The sequence below is a fragment of the Mustelus asterias genome, chromosome 1 (genome assembly GCF_964213995.1).
Source record: "Mustelus asterias chromosome 1, sMusAst1.hap1.1, whole genome shotgun sequence".
NCBI classification, from domain to species: Eukaryota; Metazoa; Chordata; class Chondrichthyes; order Carcharhiniformes; family Triakidae; genus Mustelus; species Mustelus asterias.
In genome coordinates, this window is record NC_135801.1 from 120971787 (window position 1) to 120993814 (window position 22028).

The 22028-nt window shown below is 43.0% G+C and overlaps 1 protein-coding gene across 1 annotated transcript in view; it reads left to right on the forward strand.

Moving 5' to 3' along the window:
* Positions 1-22028, forward strand: part of zdhhc2 (zDHHC palmitoyltransferase 2) — a 129046-nt gene that overhangs the window by 49257 nt on the left and 57761 nt on the right. The window contains exons 2-3 of the mRNA XM_078221462.1: positions 5148-5174; positions 10635-10729. Of these exons, the coding sequence (XP_078077588.1) occupies positions 5148-5174; positions 10635-10729 (122 nt within the window). The remainder of the gene's footprint in view (positions 1-5147; positions 5175-10634; positions 10730-22028) is intronic.

Here is a 22028-nt window from a genome sequence, read left to right on the forward strand (position 1 = left end):
AGGGGGTCAGTTTAGGACAGAGTTGAGGAGGAACTTCTTCTCTCAGAGGGTGGTGAATGTCTGGAATTCTCTGCCCACTCGTTGAATATGTTTAAATCACGGATAGATGGATTCCTGATCGGTAAGGGAATTAGGGGTTATAGGGATCAGGCGGGTAGGTGGAACTGATCCACTTCAGATCAGCCATGATCTTATTGAATGGCGGGGCAGGCTCGAGGGGCTAGATGGTCTACTCCTGCTCCTATTTCTTATGTTCTTATTTGACTGCAACATGAATGGATAAGGAAAGAAACAAGCCAGCTAAAAGAGACATATAGAACAAGATGGAATCAGAGTTGTTGAAGCTAATACTGGGTTCAGAAGGCTGTAGAGCACTGCGATGAAAGACAAGGTGCTGTTCGTGCTTGTGTTGAGCTTCATTGGAACAATGTAGCAGGCCATAGACAAGAAGGTCAGAGTATGAGCAAAGCTTGTGGAGAATTAAAATGACAAGTAACTGGAAGCTAGAGACCATACTTGTGATAGAAGGGAAGTGCTCTGCAAAGCAGTCAGCCAGTCTATGTTTAGTCCCCCCAAAATAGAAAAGACCACATCATGAACAGCAAATACAGTATAATACATTGAAAGAAATGCAAGAAAATTACAGGTTCGCTTGGAAGAACTGTTTGGGGCCTTGGACGGTGAGAAGGGAGAAGGTGAAAGAATAGGTGTTGCATCTCCTACGCTTGCATAGAAATGTGCCATAGGGAAGGGGTGACTGAAAAGAGGACTAGGCTTTTGCAGAGGGAACAGTTCTTTCGGAATGCTGAAAAGGGAGGATAGGGAAAGAGGGGAGCAGTTCGGGAACAGTGACCACAATTCAGTAAGCTTTAAGGTACTGATGGATAAAGATAACCGTAGTCCTCAAGTTAAGGGGCTAAATGGATGAATGCTAGTTACAAGAATATTAGGCAGGATCTGAAGAATGTAGATTGGGAGCAGATGTTTGAGGGCAAATCAACATCAGGCATGTAGGAGGCTTTCAAGTGTAAGTTGATAGGGATTCAGGACCGGCACATTGCTGCTGTATGGATGAAGGATAAGTATGGCAAATTTTGGGAACCTTGGGTAACGAGAGATATTGTGAGCCGAGTCAAAGAGAAAAAGGAAGCATTTTGTCAAAGCTAGGAGGCTGGGAATACATGAAGCAACAAAGAACAAAGAAAATTACAGCACAGGAACAGGCCCTTCGGCCCTCCAAGCCTGCACCGACCATGCTGCCCGACTTAACTAAAACCCCCTACCATTCCGGGGACCATATCCCTCTATTCCCATCCTATTCATGTACTTGTCAAGACACCCGTTAAAAATCACTACCGTATCCACTTCCACTACCTCCCCCGGCAACGAGTTCCAGGCACCCACTACTCTCTGTGTAAAAGATCTGCCTCATACATCTCCTTTAAACCTTGCCCCTCACACCTTAAAACTATGCCCCCTAGTAATTGACTCTTCCACCCTGGGAAAAAGCTTCTGACTATCCACTCTGTCCATGCCTCTCATAATCTTGTAGACTTCTATCAAGTCTCTCCTCAACCTCCGTTGCTCCAGTGAGAACAAGCCAAGTTTCTCCAACCTCTCCTCATAGCTAATGCCCTCCATAGAAGGCAACATCCTGGTAAATCTTTTCTGTACCCTCTCCAAAGCCTCCACATCCTTCTGGTAGTGTGGCGACCAGAATTGAACACTATATTCCAAGTGCGGCCTAACTAAGGTTCTATAAAGCTGCAACATGACTTGACAATTTTTAAACTCAATACCCCGGCCAATGAAGGCAAGCATGCCGTATGCCTTCTTGACTACCTTCTCCACCTGCATTGCCACTTTCAGTGACCTGTGTATCTGTACACCCAGATCCCTTTGCCTATCAATACTTTTAAGGGTTCTGCCATTTACTGTATAGTGTGGAATCCAAGGAAAGTAGAAAGAAACTTAAGCAAGGAGTAAGGAGGGCTAAAAGGGGTCATGAAAAGTCATTGGCTAGCAGGATTAAGGAAAATCCCAAGGCTTTTTACATATATAATATGTATATATATGTATATAAAGAGCAAGAGGGTAGCCAGGGAGAGGGTTGGCCCACTCAAGGACAGGGGAGGGAATCTATGCGTAGAGCCAGAGGAAATGGGTACGGTGTTACATGAGTACTTTGCGTCAGTATTCACCAAAGAGAAGGACTTGGTGGATGATGAGTCTGGGAAAGGGTGTGTAGATAGTTTGAGTCATGTTGAGACCAAAAAGGAGGAGGTATTGGGGTACTTGAGAAACATTAAGGTAGACAAATCCCCAGGGCCTGATGGGATATACCCCAGAATACTGAGAGAGGCAAGGGAGGAAATTGCTGGGGCCTTGACAGAAATCTTTGTATCCTCACTCCCAGATGATTGGAGGATAGCCAATGGTGTTCCTTTGTTTAAGAAAGTTGGCAAGGATAATCCAGGTAATTACAGGCCAGTGAGCCTTACGTCAGTGGTAGGGAAATTATTGGAGAGGCTTCTTCGAGACAGGATTTATTCCCACTTGGAAACAAGTGGACGTATTAGCAAGAGGGAACATGGTTTTGTGAAGGGGAGGTCGTGCCTCGCTAACTTGATTGAGTTTTTAGAGGAAGTAACGAAGATGATTGATGATGGTAGGGCAGTGGATGTTGTCTACATGGACTTCAGTAAGGCCTTTGACAAGGTTCCTCATGGCAGACTGGTGCAGAAGGTGAAGTCGCATGGGATCAGAGGTGAGCTGGCAAAGTGGATACAGAACTGGCTCGGTCATAGAAGACAGAGGGTAGCAGTGGAAGGGTGCATTTCTGAATGGAGGGCTGTGACAAGTGGCATTCCTCAGGGATCAGTGCTGGGACCTTTGCTGTTTATAATACATATAAATGATTTGAAGTAAAATGTAACTGGTTTGATTAGTAAGTTTGCAGATGACACAAGGGTTGGTGGATTTGCAGATAGCAATGAGGACCATCAGAGGATACAGCAGGATATAGATCGGTTGGAGACTTGGGCAGAGAGATGGCAGATTAATCTGGACAAATGTGAGGTAATGCATTTTGGAAGGTCTAATACAGATAGGAAAAATACAGTAAACGACAGAACCCTTAAGAGTACCGATAGGCAGAGGGATCAGTACACAGATCACTGAAAGTGGCAACGCAGTTGGAGAAGGTAGTCAAGAAGGCATATGGCATGCTTGCCTTCATCGGCTGGGGTAGGAGTGTGGTGACTCGGGAAATTTCACAGTAACTTCATTGGAGTGTTAATGTAAGTCTTACTTGTGACTAATAAATAAACTTTAACTTTAAAAGATTTTATTTTTCTACCTTATCTAAACCTGTCATAATCTTGTACACCTCCATCAAATGTCCCTTCAATCTCCTTTGCTGAGGAGAACAACTCCAGCTTCTCCAAGAAGATATTCTGGGCTGTACAGGCATCAGAATTCATCCAATGCCTCTGCCAAATCACCAGTCTTCAAGTGTGAGCACGTCAGTGAATGTCAGCCTGGTATCTTGAGTTCTCTACGAAGGTTGGGTAACTGGCCATCATAGACAAGAAAGTGTTTTAGGATAACTCACCTTCCATTGCGAGTGCATCCTTGAGGGGTATTTTAAGTAACGTTATTCTGTTGAACAAACTGTCAAGTTCAGTTTGTGCACTTCTGCATTTTTTTCTGTAATGAAGGAAAGTGGTCTTTAATTGGAATTTTAAACACATTCTTAATAGCATGAGTCCACCAGGGAGGGATAGCTGCACTTAATTACTTTTACCCCATGCCACAATGGAGAACTGTTAAAATTAGCAATTCATGTTTTTATTCAAAATCTAATGTACAGCATTAGAGTTTATGTGTATTTGAATATTGCACTATAGGAATGCAATATATATAATTTTCCTGTATTCCATTATAACAGTTCTTGCTTCACTGACTTTTTCCACCATTTGATAGGGCATATTAGAGGAATTAATCAGCTGTTTAAAAACTGCTCCACTGTACAAAATACCAGAATAGTATGTCCCACAGACGAGCTGGCTAATGATGAACTCCACAACCCTAGAGAACGAACTCCAAACTAAATATTTTGCTGCACGTATTACCTGTCTTGCCTGATGCTGTCTTTCATTTCAAAAGTAAAGAACTGTGTGAGTCCTCAGCTGTGGCCTTTTGAAACAGGCTTCACCCTCAGCCAGCACCTTTTTTCCCTCCTTTAATCAGCTACCCCACCCCCACCGGCTTTCAGAGGGTTGGCACAGGAATGTGGGCCTAAGATTACAATCAGATCAGCCATGATCTTATTGAATGGCAAAGCATGCTTGAGGGGCTGAGTGGTCTACTCCTAATTGTTATGTTCGTATGCTGCATTCAGGTAGAAATGCGAATCAGCTTTCTTCTCTTTTATCTTAGAAGTAAGTGAACAGTTTACAGCACAACTGTTTAGAACCCAGTGTCTTCCACACCTTTCTGTAGCTTCAGGAGGCTCAGAGGCTCGGAGACGACTGCCATTGTCTCCAAGCTTAAATACCTTGTATCTTTTTCTCAGTAAAACAATCCCAGCCTTCCTTCAATCTCTAAAAATTAAATCCACCCAGTCTTATTGTCAGGCAGATGGCAGAACAGGTTACATGACCACCTTCATTTACTCTAAATTTATAACGACAATATATAATAACGTTATAAACCTCATAATTGTACCAGCAGTTACAAACAGCCACACGAACATGGGAAACCCATTCTTCCAAGTTTCCTGACCTCACGATGCCTGCCCTGCACAGCCCCGCCCACCCCCCACCCCCGACAGAACTTGCCTCCAGACAAAAATCCACATCTAGAAATCTCTACCTATATAGCTGACAGAGGAGGAAGAAATGCAATACAAAACAATGGACTTCATCTTCAACCCGGGGGTTAGGAACCTGGTTTCACACTTCCAGGAACTTGCAGCACAAATAACTTGCAAACTGAAGGGTGAGGATAAAAATCTCTCAGGACATGATGGGAGATGCCTTGTTCCAGAAAATCCGGAGAAGTTCTAAACGATATGTGAAATACATGAATGAATTGTAATCTGTTTTGTCTTTTTCTAATTTATCTCTTCTTTCATTTTGTAACAGTGTCCATGAAAAATATTGGTGAGAAAGGTAAGCGTTCAGTTCCCAATTGTTTTATCATTGCAAACTTTAGAATATAAAAAGTACCTCTGATTTTAAACTGAATCATCAGGCAGGAATGGGTCTGACAATTATTAAACTTCCCATCGGATTTATGTTTTCTATTTAATACAACAATGAGCCTTACTTCTGTTGTGGGCAAAGTTTTGGAAAGGATTATAAGAGATAGGATTTATAATCATCTAGAAAGGAATAATTTGATTAGGGATAGTCAACACGGTTTTGTGAAGGGTAGGTCGTGCCTCACAAACCTTATTGAGTTCTTTGAGAAGGTGACCAAAGAGGTGGATGAGGGTAAAGCAGTTGATGTGGTGTATATGGATTTCAGTAAAGCGTTTGATAAGGTTCCCCACGGTAAGCTATTGCAGAAGATACGGAGGCATGGGATTGAGGGTGATTTAGCGGTTTGGATCAGGAATTGGCTAGCTGTAAGAAGACGGGGTGGTTGTTGATGGGAAATGTTCATCCTGGAGTTCAGCTACTAGTGGTGTACCGCAAGGATCTGTTTTGGGGCCACTGCTGTTTGTCATTTTTATAAATGACCTGGATGAGGGCGTAGAAGGATGGGTTAGTAAATTTGCGGATGACACTAAAGTGGTGGAGTTGTGGACAGTGCGGAAGGTTGTTGCAGGTTACAGAGGGACATAGATAAGCTGCAGTGCTGGGCTGAGAGGTGGCAAATGGAGTTCAATGCAGAAAAGTGTGAGGTGATTCACTTTGGAAGGAGTAACAGGAATACAGAGTACTGGGCTAATGGTAAGATACTTGGTAGTGTGGATGAACAGAGAGATCTCGGTGTCCATGTGCATAGATCCCTGAAAGTTGGCACCCAGGTTGATAGGGTTGTTAAGAAGGCGTACGGAGTGTTAGCTTTCATTGGTAGAGGGATTGAGTTTCGGAGCCAGGAGGTCATGTTGCAGCTGTACAAAACTCTGGTGCGGCCGCACTTGGAGTATTGTGTACAGTTCTGGTCACCGCATTATAGGAAGGATGTGGATGCATTGGAAAGGGTGCAGAGGAGATTTACCAGGATGTTGCCTGGTATGGTGGAAAGGTCTTATGAGGAAAGGCTGAGGGACTTGAGGTTGTTTTTGTTAGAGAGAAGAAGGTTAAGATGTGACTTAATAGAGGCATACAAGATGATCAGAGGATTAGATAGGGTGGATAATGAGAGCCCTTTTCCTCGGATGGTGATAGCTAGCATGAGGGGACATAGCTTTAAATTGAGGGGTGATAGATATAGGACAGAGGTCAGAGGTAGGTTCTTCACTCAGAGAGTAGTAAGGGCGTGGAATGCCCTGCCTGCAGCAATAGTGGACTCGCCAACATTAAGGGAATTTAAAGGGTCATTGGATAACCATATGGATGATATTGGAATAGTGTAGGTTAGATGGGCTTTAGATTGGTTGCACTGGTCGGCACAACATCGAGGGCCGAAAGGCCTGTACTGCGCTGTAATGTTCTATGTTCTATGAAACAAAATTGTTATCAATTCAAAACTGCCATATTCCCACCAGACATTTTCAGATAAAATCAGGACTAATATTTTGAATTCTATTACTTAATTAATTAATTAACAATTTGAGCTCATAGGTGCTTATTCAACTGCAACATGCTAATTCCTATTTGGTTCTTAAGCATCCTTACCTTAAGGAATCAGTACTACTTGCAAGGCTTTTGGAAGCACAATGTCACTGTCTACAAATTCTCTAATGCTTACTCAGAAATATTTCTAAACTACCCAAAACATTGTTGAATTAAGTCATTCTATAGCACCTTCTCAACTACTACACACACGTACACATGGCTCTCCATTCTCTGGGATGATTTGAGCTGTTCAGTATTTATGTGAATTTGTAATTACATTTATTATACTCTTGTTGACATGGCTCACTAAATAGCATGGAGTGGAAATCTTCTTGCATTGAGGTAAACAATGCCAAAGTTCAGGATAAATTGAAGTTCCGAGTCTAGAAATTCTGGCAGCACTGGGTGTGTGGCAGTGTTGCCACTCTATAGCTTTGCTACCCCTGTCCCAAACACAATGCTGGAGTCATTAAGGATGACTATATAGGACCTGAGGAAAGTGAATTATCAACAGTGTCAACTAATTGGGAAGTCAGCAAGGAAACTCCATGGTCAATAGTTGAATGGTAATAAGGTCAAGGGAACAGGGAGGTGGATCTTATGGGCAAAGAGAGCACAAAAAGGGTGTGTGGAATGATAGGAGAAAAACTTGAGAAAGTTACAAGTTCAGGACTGGGGGACCTGTGGGGAAAATGCAATGAAAAGAGAATTGAGGGATTTATTTTTCCAGGAGGGGACACAGAAGGAAGTAGGGTTGAGAGGGGATGTGGGATGCAGCTGGAAAGCCATAAAAGGAAGTGTTCAAATCTATGATTGACACGCTAGTATAGCAAAGGTACATGAGATGGCAAAGTCAAGGGAATGGAGTTGCAGTGTTTAGATGGAGGATTAAGGGAGGATCAGATATACAACATTCTGAAGCAGCTTGACAGGATAGATAGTGAGAGGTTGTTCCTCCTGGCTGTCAATCAGAAACACTGGGACACAGTCTCAGGATAACAGCATAATCATTTAGGACTGAGCTGAGAGGAAATTTGTTCAAAGCAATGCTTTGGTATTCACTACCCCCGAGGTTGTGAATGTTCCATAATGGAACATATTTAATGCTCAGATAGACAAATTTGTGGCCTCTCAGGGAATGGAGGGATATGAGGAGTGGCTCAATGGACCATATAATCTATTCCTTCTCCTGGTTCTTATGTTCGTCTGGAAGTCAAGGGAGAGAGAGCATGATGAATTGACATGGAGGTTCACATTTCCAGGGCTAAGAAGTTGCTTGGTGCAGAAACTGAGGGACAAAAACAGTGAAGATCTCTCAGTGAGAACATATTTACCCACCAAGTACCATAAAAGATGGTGATTTTAGTTTGGGTAAAATTATTTTCTGATAATGCCACTTTAATTTGTACAGGTCCACAGTAACTGGTGTAGTAAACTCAGGTGTGATCCAATAGTGTTGATCAGAATACTGAATGTTGTATTTTGTCCTCTTTCTTTCACCTGTAAGTCTCTCTCACAAAGTTTTCACAGTTTGGCAATTTTGCCTTGTGTTGATTTGCCATATATGGCCATAGAATTGAAAATAATAATAAACTTATAATATGATGTGCATTTGTCTTGCTTTGCAATCCATTGATATTGCCTTTGAGAATTAATTGTGACATTGAATTTTGTACATGTGAAAGAATTATTAAATCTGTAACATGTTGTAGCAAGCATGGTCGGAAACAATAAAGCTGAAATCCAGTCCAATAAAACTGAAATCCAGAAGCATCTAGAAATTTCTGCTGAAGGAAGTGTTACAACTGCTGGTAAAAAACAATTCTGGACATTGATCTGCTGTTGAGACTCTCATTCATGTCTTTGTCATCTCTAGTTTGACTATTCTAACTTGCTCCTTGCCAGCCTCCCATATTCTAAGCTCTGTAAACCTGAAGTCATCTCAGACCCTGCTGCCCCTGTCCTCACCTGCATCAAATTATGTCCACCCATCACCCTTGTGCTCGCTGACCTACATTGGCTCCAGGTTTAAGCAATACTTCAATGTTCATATACTCATCTTTGATTTCAAATTATTCCAGGGCCCTGCTTGTCCCTCCCATTCTCTAATTGCTTCCAGCTCCACAACCCTCCAATATATATTGTCCTCTTCCAATTCCGGCCTCTTGAGCACCTCGATTTTCCATTGCTCCATCATTGCTGCTGTGCTTTCGGCTGCCTAGGCCCTAAGCTCTCAAATTTCCTTCCTCAGACTCTCCACCTCTCTTTCCTCCTGTAAGGCACTCCTGAAAAAGCTTTTCGTCATCTGCCCCATTATTGCCTTATGTAGCTCAGTGTCAAATTTTGCTTTATAATGTTCCTGTGAAGCACCTTGGGACATTCTATATGTGTGTAGGTGCTACATAAATACAATTGTTATTGTTGGCAAATTGACAGCAATTCAAAACAAGCTGTTCATACAAGATGAACAGAGACAATACAGAAAGAATAAAAAAGAAGCATATTGGGCGAAATCTTATCAAAAACTGGCAGTGTTGTTTCCAGTGAGAAAACCTGGCTGTTATACACACACACACAAACACACAAACAAACACACAAACAAACACACACACACACACAGACTCACATAAATGCACGCACAGACACGCATGCACGCACACACTCTCCCGGTCACCGGCCCCTTCCCCCCTGTCCACTCCGGCCCACCTCCACATATGAATGTCTCAACCCCACCCCATGAGGTTCCCAGTGGTGTCGTCCCCTGGCACTGCCCCCTGGCACAGGTTGGCATTGCCAGCTCTGGCAGTGTCAGCATGTGCCAGGGGGCACTGCCTGGCCATGTCCCTCTCCCCCAGGGGCTATACTTACTTTTACGTCCCCAGGGGCGGGTGGTTATTTATATTCAAATCTATTTCATTCCATGTAAATCAGGTTCACGCCCATTATGGATGTGAACCTGATGACGTTGCCGGCGAGGGGACTTCTGGACCTTGAACCCACACCGGCATTCGCACAGACGGCGGGAGTGGGCTCTAGATTGCCCCCATTATCTGGTGAGAGATTGTAGAGCTCTGAGATGCAGCAGGATCTGGGTGCCCTAATGCATGAAAGTGTAGAATGCAGGTACACTAATTAATAAAGAAAGCTAATAGAATGTTATCATTTATTGCGAGGGGGATTGAATACAGAAGTAGGTACTCTAGTAGGAACTCTCTTCCTGAAAAGGCAGCGGAAGCAGGGTACAAGTGTTTTTGAATATTTTTAGAGCAGAATGGATGGATTCTTGGGAAGGTGATAGGTTATCGGGGGTAGACAGGATGCAGATTTGAGGTTACTATCAGATCAGCCATAATGTTATTAAATGGCGGGGCAGGCTCGATGAGCTGGGTAGCTAACTCATTCATCTATATGTTTGCATAAAATATTGGGTCTCAGGTGTAAATATAAGAGTATATCATCTCCTTAGACAGCTGGAGTGAAATAAAATTCTAACACTGATGGGAAAGCATCTTGATATTAAAAGTCTTAGTATGTTTACAAGAATTGTGGTCTCACATTGACTAATTGGAAATTAAAAATTCAGAACGGGCTTTAGAAATGACAAGAATGCATGGGCCTGTAATCTAACTTGATTTTTTAAAATCTGTAAACTTAATCTTCAATGCATAAGTGCCTGAATATGCATTGTTAGAACATTGATGTTTTTTATTTATCATCAGAACACCAGAATTAATCTTGAACCTTTAGAAGAATTTAAATTAAAAAGATAAAACTTAAAAACCTGCTTAATCATCTGGACATATATTTTATTAAACATGTTTGTTTTTCTATTGTTTCTTCTAGTTGTCTGCCTTGTATTTTATCATTTGCTTTTCATCATGTTTGTGTGGTCGTACTGGAAAACCATCTTTACAAAGCCAATGAATCCGAGCAAAGAGGTAAGCATGAGGAGAAAACAGTACATTTTGCATGTGAAATGTTGCATATTAACATAAATTTATCATGTTTTTCACTATTTACAAAAAAGGGTAAAGAAAAAAGCCTATTCTTTTTGGCTTGCCTTTTTGTCGTGCTTTAATGCTGCATCTAGCCATGATGGTTTTATGACTAATGCCAATAATATGCTGAAGAATGTCTGTTACTGCAGCTTTCTTCCAAAATTCCAGCTTTTAGCTTTATAGTCTTTGATGTTACAGCATTGAATGCAATCTAAAGTGACCATGGGCTTTTAGCTTAGTTACAGTTCATTTATACATATATTTTCTATGAAGTTAGTTGTCTGCTCAGTTCACAGAGTGTTTTTATTTTTTTGTGTGGGGCACGTGGACCGATGTTCCAGTAACTGAGCTTCTCCCTTTTTTGCATAAGAAATGGTACGGTAGCACAATGGTTAGCACTGCTGCTTCACAGCTCCAGGGACCTGGGTTAGATTCCCGGCTTGGGTCACTGTCTGTGTGGAGTTTGCACATCCCCCTCATGTCTGCATGGGTTTCCTCCGGGTGCTCCGGTTTCCTCGCACAGTCCAAAGATGTACGGGTTAGGTTGATTGGCCATGCTAAAAATTGCCCCTTAGTGTCCTGAGATGCGTAGGTTAGAGGGATTAATGGGTAAATATGTAGGGATATGGGGGTAGGGCCTGGGTGGGATTGTGGTCGGTGCAGACTCGATGGGCCAAGTGGCCTCTTTCTGCACTGTAGGGTTTCTATGAAATAAGAGCAGGAGTGGACCATGTGGCCCCTTGAACCTGTTCCGCCATTCAGTATGATCATGGCTGATCTTCGACCTTAGTTCCACTTTCCTGCCCGTAATCCCCTGAGAGACCTTTTCCATTTCCCTGGCAAAAGCTTTGATCATTCCCGGGGCACTGCTCCACAACGGTGGTTGTCCAAAAGTTTCGCAAATTGGCCTTTCAAAAACAAAAAGAATAAAGAACATACGGCACAGGAACAGGCCCTTCGACCCCCAAGCCTGCGCCGATACGTGGTTTCTATCCCTCTATTCGCCTCCTGTTCATGTGTCTATCAAGATACACCTTGAACGTTGCTAATGTGCCTGCTTGCACCACCTCCACTGGCAGTACATTCCACACCCATTGCCCCTAAATTTACTACCTCTCACTATAAACCCGTGCCCTCTTGTAGTCGACCCTCACACCCTGGGAAAAAGCCTCTGACTATTCACCCTGTCCAAGTCTCTCATAATTTTGTAGACCTCTATCAGGTCGCCCCTCAGCCTCTGTCTTTCCAGTGAAAACAATCCGAGTTCATCCAACCTTTCGGTTACGTTTATTTTAGCGATGGAAAGGGATAGGTATATACCGCAGGGCAAGAGTTATAGCTGGGGGAAAGGAAATTATGATGCGATTAGGCAAGATTTAGGATGCATTGGATGTGGAAGGAAACTGCAGGGGATGGGCACAATTGAAATGTGGAGCTTGTTCAAGGAACAGCTACTGCGTGTCCTTGATAAGTCTGTACCTGTCAGGCAGGGAGGAAGTGGTCGAGCGAGGGAACCGTGGTTTACTAAAGAAGTTGAATCTCTTGTGAAGAGGAAGAAGAAGACTTATGTAAAGATGAGACGTGAAGGCTCAGTTAGGGCGCTTGAGAGTTACAAGTTAGCCAGGAAGGACCTAAAGAGAGATCTAAGAAGAGCCAGGAGGGGACATGAGAAGTCTTTGGCAGGTAGGATCAAGGAAAACCCTAAAGCTTTCTATAGGTATGTCAGGAATAAAAGAATGACGAGGGTAAGATTAGGGCCAGTCAAGGACAGTAGTGGGAAGTTGTGCGTGGAGTCCGAAGAGATAGGAGAGGCGCGAAATGAATATTTTTCGTCAGTATTCACACAGGAAAAAGACAATGTTGTCGAAGAGAATACTGAGATACAGGCTATTAGACTAGACGGGATTGAGGTTCATAAGGAGGAGGTGTTAGCAATTCTGGAAAGTGTGAAAACAGATAAGTCCCCTGGGCCGGATGGGATTTATCCTAGGATTCTCTGGGAGGCTAGGGAGGAGATTGCAGAGCCTTTAGCTTTGACCTTTATGTCGTCATTGTCTACAGGAATAGTGCCAGAAGACTGGAGGATAGCAAATGTCGTCCCCTTGTTCAAGAAGGGGAGTAGAGACAACGCTGGTAATTATAGACCAGTGAGCCTTACTTCTGTTGTGGGCAAAGTTTTGGAAAGGATTATAAGAGATAGGATTTATAAGCATCTAGAAAGGAATAATTTGATTAGGGATAGTCAACACGGTTTTGTGAAGGGTAGGTCGTGCCTCACAAACCTTATTGAGTTCTTTGAGAAGGTGACCAAAGAGGTGGATGAGGGTAAAGCAGTTGATGTGGTGTATATGGATTTCAGTAAAGCGTTTGATAAGGTTCCCCACGGTAAGCTATTACAGAAGATACGGAGGCATGGGATTGAGGGTGATTTAGCAGTTTGGATCAGAAATTGGCTAGCTATAAGAAGACAGAGGGTGGTGGTTGATGGGAAATGTTCATCCTGGAGTTCAGCTACTAGTGGTGTACCGCAAGGATCTGTTTTGGGGCCACTGCTGTTTGTCATTTTTATAAATGACCGGGATGAGGGCGTAGAAGGATGGGTTAGTAAATTTGCAGATGACACTAAAGTCGGAGGAGTTGTGGACAGTGCGGAAGGTTGTTACAGGTTACAGAGGGACATAGATAAGCTGCAGAGCTGGGCTGAGAGGTGGCAAATGGAGTTTAATGCAGAAAAGTGTGAGGTGATTCACTTTGGAAGGAGTAACAGGAATACAGAGTACGGGGCTAATGGTAAGATACTTGGTAGTGTGGATGAGCAGAGAGATCTCGGTGTCCATGTGCATAGATCCCTGAAAGTTGGCACCCAGGTTGATAGGGTTGTTAAGAAGGCATACGATGTGTTAGCTTTTATTGGTAGAGGGATTGAGTTTCGGAGCCATGAGGTCATGTTGCAACTGTACAAAACTCTGGTGCGGCCGCACTTGGAGTATTGCATACAGTTCTGGTCGCCGCATTATAGGAAGGATGTGGAAGCATTGGAAAGGGTGCAAAGGAGATTTACCAGGATGTTGCCTGGTATGGTGGGAAGGTCTTATGAGGAAAGGCTGAGGGGCTTGAGGTTGTTTTCGTTAGAGAGAAGAAGGTTAAGAGGTGACTTAATAGAGGCATACAAGATGATCAGAGGATTAGATAGGGTGGACAGTGAGAGCCCTTTTCCTTGGATGGTGATGGTTAGCACGAGGGGACATAGCTTTAAATTGAGAGGTGATAGATATAGGACAGAAGTCAGAGGTAAGTTCTTTACTCAGAGTAGTAAGGACGTGGAATGCCCTGCCTGCAACAGTAGTGGACTCGCCAACATTAAGGGCATTTAAATGGTCACTGGATAAACATATGGATGATATTGGAATAGTGTAGGTTAGATGGGCTTTAGATTGGTTTCACTGGTCGGTGCAACATCGAGGGCCGAAGGGCCTGTACTGCGCTGTAATGTTCTATGTTTTATGTTCTAACCTCTCCTCATACTTAAAACCCTCCAGACCAGGCAATATCCTGATAAACCTTCTTTGCATCCTCTCCAAAGCATCCATGTCCTGTAATAGTGTGGCAACCAGAACTGCATGCAATGTTCCAAATGTGGCCTAACTAAAGTTTTATACAGTTGTAACATAACTTGCCAACCTTTGTACTCGATGCCCCAGCCGATGAAGGAAAGCATGCTGTATGCCTTCTTGACCACTTTATCCACCTGTGTTGCCACTTTCAGGGATCCATGGACCTTTACGCCCAGATCGCTCTGTATGTCAATGCTCCGAGGGGTTCTGCCATTTTTGCACCTGAATTTGATCTTCCAAAATGCATCACCTCACATTTGTCCGAATTAAGCTCCATCTGCCATTTATCTGCCCAAGTCTGCAATCTAGCTATATCCTGCTATGTCCTTTGACAATCCTTGTCACTATCTGCAATGCCACCAATTTTTGTGTCACATGCAAACTTACTAATCAGACCACCTACATTTTCCTCCAGATCATTTATATATATTACAAACAAAAAAGATCCCAGCACTGATTCCTGTGGAACACGACTAGTTACTGATTTCCATTCTGAAAAGCACCCTTCCACTGCTACTCTCTGTCTTTTATGACTAAGTAAGAAGTTTAACAACACCAGGTTAAAGTCCAACAGGTTTATTTGGTAGCAAAAGCCACACTTGACTTTTATGACTAAGCCAGTTCTGTATCCATCTAGCCTCCCACAGTCCATCTGTATCCATCTAGCCTCCCACAGTCCAAAGATGTGCGGGTTAGGTTGATTGGTCATGCTAAAAATTGCCCTTAGTGTCCTGAGATGCGTAGGTTAGAGGGATTAGTGGGTAAATATGTAGGGATGTTGGGGTAGGGCCTGGGTGGGATTGTGGTTGGTGCAGACTCGATGGGCCGAATGGCCTCTTTCTGTACTGTAGGGTTTCTATGATTTCTAGCCAGCACATCCCGGATCCCATGAGACTTTACCTTTTGTATCAGCCTGTCATGAGGGACCTTGTCAAATGCCTTACTAAAATCCATGTAGACAACATGCACCACCTTCCCCTCATCAATCATTCTTGTCACCTCTTCAAAATATTCAATCTATTTAGTGAGACATGACCTTCCCTGCACAAAACCATGCTGCCTATCACTAACAAGTTTGTTCACTTCCAAATGCGAATAAACCGTGATGTGAACCTAAATTGTACATATCAGTGGCCTATTTAATTGCATGGAGTCTCACACCTACTTAACCTCTCCTCATAAGAACATCCCTCCATTCCTGGGATCAACTTAGTGAACGTTTCCTGGAGTGCCTCCAATGCCAGTATATCTTTTCTTGGATAAGGGGACCAAAGCTATTCACAGTCTTCCATGTGTGATTTAACTAGTGCCTTGTATAGTTTTAGCAAGACTTCCCTATTTTTATTCTCCATTCCCTTTGAAATAAAGGCCAATATTTCACTTGCCTTCCCTATTACTTGCTGAACTTGTATGATAGCTTTTTGTGATTTATGCCCAAGGACCCCCAAATCCCTATGCTGCAACTTTCTGCAGTCTTTCTCCATTTAGATAACATTCAACTACTTTATTCTTCCTACCAAAGTGCATAAATTCACACTTACCTACATTATATTCCATCTGCCAAGCTATTGCCCACTCACTCAATCTGTCTATATCCCTCTGTAAACTCCTTGCATCATCCTCACCTCTTGCCTTCCCACCTATTTTTGTGTAATCTGCAAACTTGGCAATAGTATATCATAAAGTATCCTAAGCATTATTAAAAGGGGTATAGAGTACAAGGGCAAGGAGGATATGTGGAACTTGTATAAAACACTGGTTCAGCCTCACTGTCGTATTCTATCCAGTTTGGGATACCTTATTTAGGAAAGATCTGAAGGTATTAGAGTGAATGCAGAAAAGATTCAGCATGATTCCAGGGATGAGGAACTTATGTTATGTAAATAGATAGATTGGAGAAGTTGAAACTGTTCTTTGGAGACGAGAAGGTTGTGAGCAGATCTGATTGAAGTATTCAAAATCAAAAGGGGTCTGGATAGTGTGGTGAGGAACAAACTGTTCCCATTAGTAGAAGGATGGAGGGCAAGAGTACACAGATTCAAGGTAATTGGCAGAAGAAGCAACAGAGACACGAGGAGAGGTTCACACAGTGAGTGGTTAAGATTTGGAATGCCTGAGAGTGTGGTGGAGGTAGGTTCAATCGGGGCAGTTAAGAGGGAATTGCATAATTATCTGAAGAGGAAAAATATGTGGAGTTTTGGGGAGAAGGCAGGGGAATGGCACTAGATTCACTTGGCGAGGCTGACACAACTGGCCTCAGGGTCTCCTGTGCTGCAACAATTCTGTGATTCTGCACATGCATAATCAAACGTTATCTTAGGAAGTTCCTGCTGAGATATCCTGTGCCTCGAGAAGCTAGGTGATACCAATATCCTGACATATGACTCAGCATTAAAAAATGGAATGCTGTGAAATTATTGTACTTACCCAATACAAAAACTAAACTTGCCAGGAAATAGTAAAGCTTGTCCCTTCTAGTGTAGGTGTATTTTTAATGGTGTGCTAAGCCTGAATTATGATCATCACTGAATATTAGCAAATGGGAAGTCGCATGCCTTCAGATTTTAGTACTTGGAGATGTAAAAAAAATGTTGCTTTTTCATTTTATCCCCTTTTCTCTCTCTTAATCCAATTATTCTTTCCATCTTTTTCTTTCACTTTGCGCTTTGATTCAAGATTGAATTTCCTACTCTAACTCTCACTTCCTGGTTCAGACTTTGTCGTGCTCATTACTGCTTCTTCAGCCTGATTGATTAACAAGATCACCATTACTTGTTCTGTTCACACAGCTCCCAGATTGTCCCTGTCGAGGGTACTGCATTTTTTAATAGTTGACTGACTGGGAGTCCCAGTGTAAAAGTCCACAGCAAGTTTGTGTCCAAGAGGAATGCATGGTTGATGCCATTTGTTTGCTGCTGTGGAAAAATCCAGCTCATCTTTGAATCTGCCGCTATCCTTTCAAGCAATGCATTCTGATCATAAAAACCTGCTGCATCAATTCTTTTTTCATAAAGCACTTCTATTTCTTTTGCTAACTACCTTAAACCTGTGTCCACTGGTCATCTACACTTAATGATTTTGAACACCTCTCTCATTTCTCCTTTAAACCTCTCTGTTCCAAGTAGAACAACCCCAATTTCCTTAGTGTATTAATGCAATTGTCGTATTTGATCCCCTACATCATTCTGGTAAACATCGTCTATTTGCTCTCAAAGACATTAATATCATTCTTATAATATGATTCCCAGAGTTGGCAGCAGTACTCCATGTGGAGCCTAAGTGGTAGATAAATCCTTGCTGTTAGCCTCTAAAAGGAGTGATTCCAGCACTGAACCCTGGGGCACACAATTGTACATTGCTATCCAGTTTCAAAAACAACCATTCACCACTGCTCTCTACTTATTGTCCCTTATCCAATTTCATATCCACACAGCGACTATCTCTTTAATGCCTCTTCCTTCAATTTTGTGAACAAGTCTTTTTTTGCACTTTGTCAAATGTCTTTTGAATGTCCATATCAACACTATCAACCCCATTACTTTATCGACCTTCTCCATTACTTCATCAAAGAACTCGATCAAAGCGTTCAAACTAGATTTGCCTATAAGACGTCAGTGCTGCTTTTCATTTATTAACCCATATTTTATGAAGGAACCATTCATTTTGTTCCAGATTATTGTGTTTACAAGTTCCCCCAACCCTTCACCAACATTAAGCTGACTAACCTGCAGAAGCTGGATTTAATGTTCTGACTAGCTTTTTTTGAACAGGTTTATTTGGTAGCAAATGCCACTAGCTTTCGGAGCACTGCCCCTTCGTCAGGTGGAGTGGGAGATGTGCTCACAAACGGGGCATACAGAGACACAAACTCAATTTACAGAATAATGATTGGAATGCTAATCAATGCTAATACAGCTAATCAAGTCTTAAAGGTACAGACAATGTGAGTGGAGAGAGCATTAAGCACAGGTTAAAGAGATGTGTATTGTCTCCAGACAGGACAGTTAGTGAGATTTTGCAAGCCCAGGCAAGTCGTGGGGGTTACAGATAGTGTGACATGAACCCAAGATCCCGGTTGAGGCCGACCTCATGTGTGCGGAACTTGGCTATCAGTCTCTGCTCAGCGACCCTGCGGTGTCGTGTGTCGTGGAGATTGTGAACAGAGCCTCCACAGTTTCCATTACCATTACTTCCATCAGTATCCTCAGAAGCGTCCCATCCAAACCAGGTGACTTTTCAAATTTGAGTACCGCTAACCTCTTAGGTCTCTCCCCTTTATCTGTCTAATCCTACCCGGATGCTGTATTTCATCCTCTTTTACTGTGACATTGGCAGTATCATCTTCTGTGGCAAAGACATATGCAAAATGCTCATTTGGTAGCTCAGCTATGTTCTCTGCCTCCACAAAATTTCTTTTTTAGTCCATCATCAACTCTACCCTTCCTTTGACTACTTTGTTGCTGTTTACATGTTTATAAAAGACTTCGGAATTTTTTTGTTACCTGCTACTCTATACACTCATACACTCTGTCTGCTCCTATCAGTTCCTTTCTCAGTTCTTCCTTCACGTTTTATATTCAGCATGACTCTCTGCTGAATTATGAACCTGACATTTACCATAGAGCTTATCTTTTCATTTTGTTTCAACCTCTAAATCTTTAGTCATCATGGGAGCATCAGATTTGGATGCTATTCCTTTCCCCCTTGTGGGAATGTATCTAATCTGCAACCCAACCCGTTTCCTCTTTTAAAGCCTCCCCTTGTTCAATTACTGTTTTGCCTACCAACTTCTAATTCCAATCCACGTGGGCCACATCCCTTTGCAACTCATTAAAATTAGCCCTCCTCCAGTTAAGTATTTTCACACACAATAACTATTCTAAACTTAATGATATTATAATCACTATTCCCCAAATATTGTCCCACTCAACAATGCTCTACTTGTCCAACTTCATTCTCCAGAACTAGAATTCTTACTGCTCCTTTCTTCATTGCTCTGGAAACATACTGATCAAGAAGGATCCCTCCAACTCTTTATCCTTTATGATTATTTTCCAGGTTGATATTAGGATAATTGAAAGTACCTCATTATCACTGCTTTAAAGTTCTTGCCTATATTTGCGATCTGCCTGTAAATTTTCTCTCCTCTCAGCCCGGCCCCTCTTATTTCTTAACTCGTCTTTATTTTAATGCCGTTTTGTCTCTCCAGCACATCACATACCTGTTAGCTCCTTTGTAATGCAATTTCATCCTGCTAAGTCCGTTTAAACCCTCCATTAAAGCATTTGCTTACCTCCCTGCAAGAACATTGGCCCCAGGCTTGTTGAAGCAAAACTCTATCCATCTTTGTTGATCCCTCCTACCCCAGAAATTTGAAGAGCTTCCTCCTGTGCCATTTCTTCAGCCACATATTAACCTATTTTGTCTTACTCCATACTAAAAATGGCAATCTGTATAATCGAGATGAATACTCTCTTTAAGATTGTTCCCTTGTTCTTCATTCTGACTCTAGTCCACAGCCCTTTTCCGACTAAGACACAAGTTCAAACATGGAGTACAACTTCTCGCTTTTTCCCTTCCCTTGTGCAATATCCTTTACCCTGGCAGCGGTGATAGGAGACTAACCTCAGCAGTTGCAGCATATTCATGGAAATTTATGTTTATTAAATAGAAAAGTTGGCAAACTCAATAATAACGCAGTTATTACTTTAAGGCAAGAGTGTAAAGCAACAGGGAAGAACAGGAAAATGGATTGGGGAGATGCCCGAGGAAGCCAAAGCAGTTGCAAATGGACCGGAGAGAAGGCTTTTGGGTCTGAACACAATAGGTTGTGCTATAGGCCCAAGACCAATCAAGATTGTTTTGGGTCCCATTCTCCCTATAAAACTACTGGAACTTGACAACCCCTCAGATACTGGTTAACAGCAAAAAGCAACCATGTAACAGCCAAAAAATGAAAGTCAAAAACCCCTGCAAGGAAATACAGCAATGTAATTCTGCAAATAAAGCTGAAGTAGAAATGCCAGTAGTGTAAAGAATGTAATTAAAACCCATGACTACAAGTCATCTACTGCTGCATTAACACTTATGATGTGGAGATGCCGGCGTTGGACTGGGGTGAACACAGTAAGAGTTTTAGCAACACCAGGTTAAAGTCCAACAGGTTTATTTGGTAGCAAATACCATAAGCTTTCGGAGCGCTGCTCCTTCGTCAGATGGAGTGGAAATGTGCACTCAAACAGGGCACAGAGACACAAAATCAAGTTACAGAATACTGATTAGAATGCGAATCCCTACAACCAGCCAGGTCTTAAAGATACAGACAATGTGGGTGGAGGGAGCATTAAACACAGGTTAAAGAGATGTGTATTGTCTCCAGACAGGACAGCCTGCAAGTCCAGGAGGCAAGCTGTGGGGGTTACTGATAATGTGACATAAATCCAACATCCCGGTTTAGGCTGTCCTCATGTGTGCGGAACTTGGCTATCAGTTTCTGCTCAGCGACTCTGCGCTGTCGTGTGTTGTGAAGGCCGACTTGGAGAACGCTTACCTGAAGGTCCGAGGCTGAATGCCCGTGACTGCTGAAGTGCTCCCCCACAGGAAGAGAACAGTCTTGCCTGGTGATTGTCGAGCGGTGTTCATTCATCCGTTGTCGTAGCGTCTGCATGGTTTCCCCAATGTACCATGCCTCAGGACATCCTTTCCTGCAGCGTAACAGGTAGACAACGTTGGCCGAGTTGCAAGAGTAGGTACCGTGTACCTGGTAGATGGTGTTCTCACGTGAGATGATGGCATCTGTGTTGATGATCCGGCACATCTTGCAGAGGTTGCTGTGGCAGGGTTGTGTGGTGTCGTGGTCACTGGTCTCCTGAAGGCTGGGTAGTTTGCTGCGGACAATGGTCTGTTTGAGGTTGCGCGGTTGTTTGAAGGCAAGAAGTGGGGGTGTGGGGATGGCCTTGGCGAGATGTTCGTCTTCATCAATGACATGTTGAAGGTTCCGGAGGAGATGCCGTAGCTTCTCCGCTCTGGGGAAGTACTGGACGACGAAGGGTACTCTGTCCACCGTGTCCCGTGTTTGTCTTCTGAGGAGGTCGGTGCGGTTTTTCGCTGTGACGCGTCGGAACTGTTGATCGATGAGTCGAGCGCCATATCCTGTTCTTATGAGGGCATCTTTCAGCATCTGGATGTGTCTGTTACGATCCTCCTTATCCGAGCAGATCCTGTGTATTCGGAGGGCTTGCCCGTAGGGGATGGCTTCTTTAATGTGTTTAGGGTGGAAGCTGGAGAAGTGGAGCATCATGAGGTTATCCGTGGGCTTGCAGTACAGTGAGGTGCTGAGGTGACCGTCCTTAATGGAGATGCGTGTGTCCAAGAATGCAACCAATTCCGGAGAGAAGTCCATGGTGAGTCTGAAGGTGGGATGGAACTTGTTGATGTCATCATATAGTTGTTTCAGTGATTGCTCACCATGACTCCAAAGGAAGAAAATATCATCGATGTATCTAGTGTATAGCATCGGTTGAAGGTCCTGTGCGGTGAAGAAGTCTTGTTCGAACTTGTGCATGAAGATGCTGGCATATTGAGGTGCGAATTTGGTCTCCATGGCTGTTCCGTGTGTCTGGATG